This window comes from Prionailurus bengalensis, chromosome D2, assembly GCF_016509475.1.
Source record: "Prionailurus bengalensis isolate Pbe53 chromosome D2, Fcat_Pben_1.1_paternal_pri, whole genome shotgun sequence".
NCBI classification, from domain to species: Eukaryota; Metazoa; Chordata; class Mammalia; order Carnivora; family Felidae; genus Prionailurus; species Prionailurus bengalensis.
The window spans coordinates 58,707,854-58,718,371 of NC_057351.1; the positions used below are offsets into that span (position 1 = coordinate 58,707,854).

Here is a 10,518-nt window from a genome sequence, read left to right on the forward strand (position 1 = left end):
AGAGGGAGACACAGAATCTGAAGCAGGTTCCAGGCTCCGAGCTGTCAGCACAGAGCCTGACACGGGGCTTGAACTCCAGACTGTGAGATCATGACCTGAGCCGAAGTCAGACACTCAACCGACTGAGCCACCCAGGCACCCCGGGGGAGTTGCAATTTTAAATAGGATGATCAGGGAAAGCTTTAGGGTGAATAACACACTCGATTTTTTTTTCAAAATTTTATTTAAATTCTAGTTAGTTAACAGATAGTGTATTGGTTTCAGGAGTAGAATTTAGTGATTCATCACTTACGTACAACACCCAGTGCTCACCATAAGAAGTGCTCTCCGTAATACCCATCACCTATTTAGCCCATCCCCCACCCACCTCTCTCCATCAACCCTATTTGTTCTTTATCATTAAGAGTCTTATATGGGGGTGCCTGGGTGGCTCAGTCAGTTAAGTGTCCAACTCTCAGTTTCGGCTCAGCTCATGATCTCAGGTTTCATGAGTTCTGTGCTGACAGTGCAGAGCCTGCTTGGGATTCTCTCTCTTCTTCCTCTCTCTCTGCCCCTTCCCCACTCACTCTGTCTCTGCCTCTGTCTAAATAAATAAATAAATAAACTTAAAAAAAAGTATCTCATATGGTTTATGTCTCTCTCTCTTCTCCCCCATACCATATGTTCATCTCATTTATTTCTTAAATTCCATATATGAGTGAAATCCTATGGTATTTGTCTTTTCTCTGACTTATTTTGCTTAGCATAATACACTCTAGCTCCATCCACGTCATTGCAAAGGGCAAGATTTCATTCTTTTTGATGGCTAATATTCCATTGTGTATATATATGCCACATCTTCTTTATCCATTCATCAGCCAATGGACATCTGGGCTCGGACAGTCCCATAGTTTGACTATTGTTTTGATAGACACATTCGATTTAAAACCTGAATGCAGGTGAAGAAACAAACTCCGTGGCTATCTGAGTAAAAAGCATTCCAGGCAGAAAGAACAGCAAGTGCAATGGCCCAGAGGCTGGCGAGTGTTTGGTGTGTTGGAGCAACAACAAAGACATCAGTGTGGCTACAGCAGAGCAAGTAAGGGGAAAGTAGTAAGAGATTAGGCATTAATGGGGGCCAGATTGCATAGGACCTTATAAACTATGACAAGAGTTTGGCTTCTGCTGTATGCGAAACAGGAAATCATTAGAGGATTTTGAGCAGAGAGTAGCAAAATTTGATTTATATTTTAAAGGAGTTTATTTGTTTATTTACTTACTTATTTGGGGGGGGGGCAGAGACGAGGGAGAGGGAGAGAGAGAATCCGAAGCAGGCTCCACACCCAGCATGGAGCCTGATATGGGGCTTGATCTCACGACCATGAGATTATGAGTTGAGCCAAAATCAAGAATCCGATGCTTAACCAACTGAGCCACCAAGGTGCCCCTAAAGGGATTAATCTTTAAGTGGACCGATCATTTTGAGAATAAAATGTGGGAGAATAAGGGTGGAAGCAGGGAAATCAGTCAGTAGGCTTTTAACAATAGCCCAGGTGAGAGACAATGATAGCTTGGACCAGGTGATAGCAGTGAAGGTGTTGAGAACTGATTAGAGTCTGAATATATTTTGAGCTGGAGTCAGCAGGATTTGATGACAGAATGAATATGGGATGTGAGAGAAAGAAAGGGGTCAAAGATGACTCCAAGATTTTTCTCTGACAGCTAGAAGGAGGAACTTAAGTGGGGAAGACTACAGAAGGAGCAGGTTTGGGATGGTGGCAGCAAAGATCAGAAGTTAAGTTTTAGTATTAAGGTTGAGATGCCCAGTAAACACTGAAGTGGAGATGTCAAGAATATAGTTGGATATGCAAGTCTAGAGTTCAAGGTCTGAGATTGCTGAGAGGGTAAGGCACAAACCCTTTGAATGACACTCAATCTGGGTAGTATCTTAGCACTGTCCATATGGGGAATAGGAAGCTTGTGCCTCTGTCTAGGAGCATGCTGATTGTACCATGTTCTTTAGAGCTGCTCCACCCAGTGAACAAACGCTATTATCTTCTACTGTTAGCATCTTTCCTCCAATCATATAACTGTCCCTAGGTAATAAATACCCATATAAACACTTAAATTCCTTCCTCTTTGGCTCTCTTTCCACTCTCTAACATTACATGGTCACCATACTTTCTGTAATGCATGTTATATTTTACTCCCCAGTAGGAAATCCTGCGATTGTCTCATCAATTAAGAACAAGATCCTCGGAGCACCTGGGTGGCTTACTTGGTTAAGCATCCTACTCTTGCTCACATCATGCTCACATCATGATCTTGTGGTTCATGAGATCGAGCCCCGGATCTGGCTCTGCACTGACAGCAAGAAACCCACTTGGGGTTCTCTCTCTCTCCATCTCTCTGCCCGTCCCCCACACCAGTTCACTCTCTCTCTCAAAATAAATTAAATTTAAATTTAATTAAATTAATTTTAAAAAAAGAACAAGATCCTCTTCCTTTGGTGTTCACCACAAGGACACAGTATTTTTATTGAGATATAGTCAGCATATATTACTTTCAAGTATATACAACAAAATGATTCAATATATGTACATATTGTAAAATGATCATCACAATAAATCTAGTTAACATCTATTCCAAATCTTTTCTTCATACTGGATAGTTTGGTTACGAGGAAGTAAGTCAGCCATAATGGTTCAAATATGTCTGCAAATAACTCAGGAGTTAACAGCATGTTAATTTATGGAAACGCTGTCCACATAATGCCTACAGTCTTGTCCCATGGCAGGTGTTCAGTTAAATCTGATTGATTAATCATTTGGGCTCAACCATGTATCATATGAATCTTTACAAACTGTAGGATCTTGAGGAAAGAAAACTCCTCTACTATCTCCGCCCATCACTCCCTGTGATTCCAACTTAGTATCCTCTCACAGGGTGTCTCTTCATCCGGGCTCATGGCAAAGCTTTCTCTTTCGCCTGCTGCTTGATTTTTGTTTTGTTGCTTTGTTTTCTTTCCTGACACTGTCTGCCCTCTGGCATGGGAACTAGCCTCTGACTGGCCTGGTAATGTCCAAAACTCTTTGCAAATTATGCCTAACATAGAGATTGCCCTTGTGAGCCAAGCAAGACTCTGGTGTTAACCCATCATAGCCACACTCATCCCTTAACCCCTTGCAACTACTAATCTATTCTCCAGCACTATGATCACATATTTCACGATTGTTACATAAATAAAATCATGAAGTGTGTATCCTTTTGTGATTGGCTTTGACCACTCTGTATAATTTCCTTGAATTTCACCCAAGTTATTGAATGTATCAGTAGTCCATTCCTTTTTTTTTTTTTTTTTTTTTTTTTTTTTTTTTTTTTTTACCACTGAGTAATACTCCATGGCATGGGTGTACCACAGTTATTTTTATCCACTTACCCTTCGAAGGATATTTGAGCTGTTTCCAGTTTTGGGGTATCATAAATAAGTCATTATAAGCATCCATGCACAAGTTCCTGAATAAAGATAAGTCTTCATTTCTCTGAGATAAATGCCCAGAGTGGAACTGCTAAGTTGAATGGCAAGTCCGTTTTTCGGTTTTGAAAGGAACAAATGATTCCAGAGTCAAATTATTTATTTTTTGAATTTAATTATGACTCAGTCCCCAGAAAGACATTCCCCTGTTTACCTCTTTTTGATTAGAGAACTATCCTTCTCAGAGTCCTGTGGAGTCAGATGAACCTGTATTCAATTCCGCTTCAATCACTTATTAGCTGGGTGAGCTTGAACAACTTATTTACCTTTTTTGAGTTTCAGATTCCCTATTTAAAAATAGGGATAATGATGGTGGAGAAAGGAAGAATTTAACAAGATCAGCATATAAAGTACTCAGAGCAGAGCCTGCTACACTGCAGCGAGTTATGCTCTCTTTTCACTCCATGGCAAAATAATGGTCAAATATTACTTCCAACTTTTTTGGTATATTTGAAATTTTAAAAACCAAAAGAAAGCATAATGTCAGCTCCTTTTGTACATATTTTTAAATTCTTTTTTAATTTATTTTGAGAGAGACAGAGAGAGCGCACACATGCAAGCGGGGTAGGGGCACAGAGAGGTGGAGAGAGAGAACCCCGAGCAGGCTCCGGGCACTGTCAGCACAGAGCCCGATGTGGGGCTTGAGCTCATGAACTGTGAGATCATGACCTGAGCTGAAATCAAGAGTTGGGTGCTTCACTGACTGAGCCACCCAGGCGACCCCATATTCTTTTTTATTAGATGAGTTATCTTTAATAGGTTCCTTATGCATAATTTTTCCTTGGCAAAACCATTTTCCCTTTCTTCCGATCAATCGTTTGCTGAAGTAATCCTTACAATGCTTGGCAACAGAAATGAGTTGGTGCATCTCCATTATGCTCTGTGGTTTTTCTCTCTTCCAGGTCAGTGAACAATTTCCTGATGACTGGTCCAAAGGTAAGAAAAAAAGTCCTTCGATTTATTTGGATTCACTAAATCTTAGCCTCTTGACTGAAGACTATACACGCCCATTTCTTTTCATTATGTCCACATTTTTTATTAGCTGTATATATTACAGACAGAAAAACTGTGGCATAGAGAGGATTAGGGATACACCCAAAAGAACACAGCAAACTAGTGTCAGGGCCAAGGCAAGAACTCAGGAGTGTTGATTCTGAATGTATGGCCAGAATTTCCAGAGCCAGAAAGGTCAACAGCCTTTCATGGTGTCAGGTTGCAGTCACACATCCCTCTCGGTGCAGTGGTTGGATGCAGCTTGCCATCTTTAAACTGCTGGCATTGTACTACATGATCTCCAAGGCCATTTTCAGCCCCCAAATGTTCTTTTCCAAGATAGTAATGGAGTGAGAATAGCTGAAAACCCATGAATTATATAATTTGGGCTCATTTTGGAGAAGCAGGATAATATAGTGAATAAAGGCTGGTGAAGTCTGGAGTCTGCTAACACTGAATTTCGTTCCTACTTTTACCTTCTGCTACCTGTGGGACCTTGAGCAAATTGCTTTACTTCACCTCTCTAAGCCTCAGGTTCCTAATCTCTAAAAATGGTACCTATCTCACAAGGTTATTTGTGATGTTAAATGGGACAGCATATTTAAAGTGCTTACTCTGTCATTATGTTAGAAGGCTGGGAGAGTGGGCAGGAAAAGAGGTGCTTGGCCACTACAGGGCAAATGTCTCCCGAGTTCAGCTGAGAGGCTGAATTTTGACCCTTGTGTTTCTACGCAGGCTTACCTGATATATTCCAGCAGTGTGGCAGCTGGTGCCCAGAGTGGTATTGAAGAATGCAAGTATCAGTTTGCCTGGGACCGGTGGAACTGTCCTGAGAGAGCCCTGCAGCTGTCCAGCCACAGTGGCCTTCGCAGTGGTAAGGAAAGCCTCGGCCACAGCTCCCTGGACCCCCTGGCCACAGGTTAGAGCCCCACTCTTCAGGGATGACCCCTTGCTACTTCTACTTCCTCGTTCCTCAACCTGGCCTCTGTCCTCTCTCTGGGATCTTCTCTGTCCCTTCTCCATCTTATAAAGCTTTATTTTCTTTCTTCCCAACACCCTCACTGCTCAATGAATGGACCCTGCCTCACCCCCAATCCAATAGCATCGTTGGCCTCCCAGTTGGCTGAATATAAATAATGTCAGGAGGTAGGTAGGTGTCATAATTCTTCATGCCTCTTAGCCCCTTCCTTCAGCAGCTCAGCAGAGAGGTACAGGCCAAGCAAGGACTGACTTGGACTTGACCTCCCATGGAGAAGCTGAAGAGTGGCCATGTCAGTAAATGAAATAGCTGCCAATCAGTTCACGACTAGCTAGCATGCGCCTGTTAGACTTCAGTATTCCAGGTAGAAATAGGCCTGTGTGCTTTACAACCTGGCTTTCAGATTCATCTCCTTCCCCTTTTCTTCCTCTGGCTCTTCACCACCTAAATCCTTTACAACCATGTATGTAAACAGTAATCTAGCCACCTAGTCATAATGTGTGACCTGAAAAGATGGGAGGGAAGAAGCATAGTGCTGAGACCAAGGCTGGAGAAGACCATGGAAGTAAGGTACATTATAAAGGTGGGGAAATAGGATGGAGCTGGGGAAGGAGGGCATAATGATGGAAGGAAGGATACATTTATTTATCCTATATTTATTATAATAATAAAGGAAGACAGCATGACTGATACCTTGAGTTACAACCCCTCCCTCTAACTCACCCATTTTTGGTTCCTGCCCAGCTAATCGGGAGACAGCGTTTGTACATGCCATCAGCTCTGCTGGGGTCATGTACACTCTGACTAGAAACTGCAGCCTCGGGGATTTTGACAACTGTGGCTGTGATGACTCCCGCAATGGGCAGCTGGGTGAGTAGTGATACTGCGGTGGGTAGGGCAGGCCATAAAGTTCACTGTGAATGAAAAGTCTGGTGGGTAGTTTGGCGGGGGTGAAGAAGCGTTGTATTCTTCTAAATCTGAGGAAAATCAGGGCCAACTGGTTTAAGCCCAAACCCTAGAGTGACAAACCAGGCTAAATGTAGCTTGGGCCCTCCTCCAACTGAATGGTTTCCTTAAACACAATAAAGTAACAACACTCCCTGAGGATTCAATCCTTCTACTCCCTGAAAATAGGGGGGGGGGGGGGTGTCATTCTCTGTTGCCTGTCCCTGTTTCCTCCCCACTCTTTACCGCTACTGTCCTCTCCCATCCTCTCTGCCCTCCAGCTCAACTTCCAACTCTGTTGTTCCATATTATTTTCATTGTGCCGCCTCCCCGGCTCCATGCTGGCACTTTTGCTCGCCTTTTTCCTGGGCCATTTTGTGGATGTCAGTGGCTGGCCAGGCACGTGAACACTCTGCCCGAAGGCCAGAAGCACTGTGTGTAGAGGGAGACCCCAGCATCCTGCAGAGAATCCACTCGGCAACTATTTACGTCATGGAGTCCAGAGCAAGGGACTGGATGAGGCTGGAAGTGGAAGCCCAAAAGTGGCCTAAACAAATCTGGGCTGAAACTAATCTGGAGACAGGGCACCCGCCCAACCCCAAATCCAGTTAGAAACAGCAGCTAGGAGGCTCCAAGCCCGCCTGCTCAACGACCTTTCCTCCCCTTGCACTTTTCCAGGGGGCCAAGGCTGGCTGTGGGGAGGCTGCAGTGACAACGTGGGCTTCGGAGAGGCAATATCCAAGCAGTTCGTCGATGCCCTAGAGACAGGACAGGATGCCCGGGCCGCCATGAACCTGCACAACAATGAGGCCGGCCGCAAGGTGAGTCCTGCAGCCCTGGGGGTTAGGCAACTGGCTCCATCCACCATGAGCCCTAGGTGCGGACAGCTCTTCAGTTCATTTAACAGATTGGAAAAACGAGGCACCAAGCCGGCCAGCCACGTGGATTAATCAGCTGGACGCCTAGCAACCCTCCCTCACCCCCCCCCCCACCGCCCCCGGCAGACTTCCCCCAGCCTCATCCCCGATCAGCTCACTTCTAGCTCTCTCCCCAGGCGGTGAAGGGCACCATGAAACGCACGTGTAAGTGCCACGGCGTGTCCGGCAGCTGCACCACGCAGACCTGCTGGCTGCAGCTGCCTGAGTTCCGCGAGGTGGGCGCGCACCTGAAGGAGAAGTACCACGCGGCTCTCAAGGTGGACCTGCTGCAGGGTGCCGGCAACAGTGCGGCCGGCCGCGGCGCCATCGCCGACACCTTCCGCTCCATCTCCACGCGGGAGCTGGTGCACCTGGAGGACTCCCCGGACTACTGCCTGGAGAACAAAACGCTAGGACTGCTGGGCACCGAAGGCCGAGAGTGCCTGCGGCGGGGGCGGGCCCTGGGCCGCTGGGAGCGCCGCAGCTGCCGCCGGCTCTGCGGGGACTGCGGACTGGCGGTGGAGGAGCGCCGTGCCGAGACCGTGTCCAGCTGCAACTGCAAGTTCCACTGGTGCTGCGCCGTCCGCTGCGAGCAGTGCCGCCGGCGGGTTACCAAGTACTTCTGCAGCCGCGCCGAGCGGCCGCGGGGGGGCGCGGCGCACAAACCCGGGAGAAAGCCCTGAGGGTCTCCTTTCTCCCCTCCTTTCCCCATTTGTCCTTGGCTTCTTTTAGAGACCCCAGTAATAGAGGAACCTAGGGAACTGTCCCCCCCCCCCCCACATTCCCCTGCCCAGGGATCCCAAGAGGGAGAGACGCTACAATCTCTCCAGAGCTTGCCACTTTCCACCCCTTTCCTAGCTCTTTGCTCTCCTCCAGTCCATCATCACCCTGCATCATCCTCACGGTCCACACTTAGGTCTGAGGGCTCCCAGTTCTGAGCTTCTGAGCTTCTGAGCTTCTGATTCTCCTTGGACTAGGATGAGAATAAGCGTTCCTCCTCCCCTTCCTAGCTGCCCTAACGCCCGACCTAGCCTATACAGCCGTAGGGAACCGGAAGAACACTTCTCCGATATACAGGGTCAGGCTAAAGCCCTGCTTCTCTCTTTTGCCCATTTTCTTGCCCTCCCGCCATTTCCCCATTTTCCTACTGCCGGGTCTCTACCATAGCCACATCTTTTTTTTTTTTTTTTTCCTGCAGAGCTCCTTCCATGCTTTTGATTCCTTGCTAACTGTTGACAGGCACCCCAGTGATCTCTAATGCTTCCTCTCTCCTTTTCCCTTTCCCTTAAGAAAAATTGTGACAAAACTGATGCAGGAGAAAGCATGTCTTTGGGGGTCGTTTCCTAGAGGCAGGGCCTGAAGATGGAAGCAGTGGGAACCCCAGAGTGCCGACTTGCTGGAAACCAGGGTGTTCCTCATCCTTGTGATACACGTCTCCAGTGGACTTTGCCAGTCAGACCTTCATAGACAATCACCCCAGGTGCTCCAGGCAGACCCCCCATGTCTAGGAACTATGTAAGGGCAGATTACGAGTCACTTGCTATCTTTTAACATCAGCTTCTCCCTACTGTTTCCTCCTAGCCGCCGCCGTTACCTCTTCTCCTTCCCCAAATGATCCTTGTTCCTTTGAGCCAAGACTGAGCTAAGGAATGTCAATTTCCCATTCAGATCCCAGCTTGCACCTCTAAAAGCAGATCATAAAGCAGGAGAAGCTGGGACCCTTTCTTTTCACAAACCTGGATCTCAAACAGGCAGGATTCAGGGCACTGGATACTTTCCTTCGATAGGTAAACTTCCTGCAGGGAAACTTTCCAATAGGAAGTTCAGCACCTCGAACTTTAATTTATTACAGTCACTGTGATATGTGCCTTCTTTTCTAGGTATTGAACTTATTCCTGGGGACACAGGTAAGGGTGAGTGGAAGATAGAACGTCTAGGCCCTCTCTTCCCTTCCACCTTGCCAGAACACTATCCTCCCTTAAGCCTCACTTCCCTGATGGCCTAAGTAGTTACACTGGTCTGTATGAGGCTAATCTGCCAACAATTAGTGAATAATCCACATAAATCTTCCACCAATACATTCACTCAGTAGCTAAGAGCTCACTGCTTATGGTGCTTGAGACAGAAGCAGTCCAGCAGGGACTTGCTTCTGAAAGGGGGCTCTGGAAAGAGAAGAGCCAAATCCCTGACAGACTGCAGCCCAAGGAGCTTCCCAGCCATCTCCCTTCTCTGAGGCTGGCCCTGGGTCTGGGTATGGGGCAGCTGTTTAGGAGAACTGGTCAGATGCCAGACCACCTCATCCTACCTCCCAGAGTAGGAGACAGCACAGAAATGTGGCTCTCAATAGGTAACAGGGGCTGAGGCTTTCGGGGCCAACCCGGGACAGTGGAAAGACTCCTCTTATATTCCAGACTGGGGCAGTGGCCAGGTCAGACCCAAACCCCTAGTCTCTTCCCTACATATCTTCTGGTCGATGAACACTTACTGAGGAGAGAGGTTGCCTGTCTTTCCTCACAGGGACACACTGCCCTTCAGGGTCTCCTATTGCTTCATTCATTTCCAGTACAATCGGCAAAAGGCCTTTTGCTCAGTCCCTCAGCTTTGATCTGAGCCTGTTGAATCTCTCAACTTGATCTTTCCTAATCAAGCAGCAATATATACTAACCTGGCTGTCCCACTTGGCAGAATTACTTGACAGTGTGCGGTAAGAAAATCTGGCAAGGCAGCTAGAAGATACAAAAATACAATATCGTACAGGAAAGCTGCATTCTCCAGGAGGTCTCTCAGCACAAAAGTAGGACTATTGTGCTTCGTATTTGATAATTCCAGGTCAGTACTTGAAACCTGTCATGCTGCCAGAAAGTTCTTTCATAGGGGGTTGTTTTGTATTCCCAAATGGCTATAATTGATACCAGCTTCATCTGAGTTCTATAAAGAAAACATTACTGAGCTACCTTAGATCTGCATTGCTTTTTTTTCCTTTTTTGCATTATCCATTCATTCATTTGGTCATTCAACAAACGCTGGAGTGCAAGTCCAGTGGCGAACAACACAGTGACCTCCCTGCATTCATAGAGTTTAGGTTCTCTCTTATACTCAACCACCAGGGCTGTGTTCCCCTTTGCAAACATGGACAACTCCAGAACAGCTGCTTGGGAAGACACCTTGGA

At 46.6% G+C, this 10,518-nt stretch overlaps 1 protein-coding gene across 1 annotated transcript in view; it reads left to right on the forward strand.

Moving 5' to 3' along the window:
* Positions 1-8,266, forward strand: part of WNT8B (Wnt family member 8B) — a 54,260-nt gene extending 45,994 nt beyond the window's left edge. The window contains exons 3-7 of the mRNA XM_043596115.1: positions 4,417-4,450; positions 5,243-5,381; positions 6,231-6,356; positions 7,110-7,252; positions 7,486-8,266. Coding sequence (XP_043452050.1) covers positions 4,417-4,450; positions 5,243-5,381; positions 6,231-6,356; positions 7,110-7,252; positions 7,486-8,031 — 988 coding nt within the window. The 3' untranslated portion in view covers positions 8,032-8,266. The remainder of the gene's footprint in view (positions 1-4,416; positions 4,451-5,242; positions 5,382-6,230; positions 6,357-7,109; positions 7,253-7,485) is intronic.
* The last annotated feature ends 2,252 nt before the right edge of the window (positions 8,267-10,518 follow it).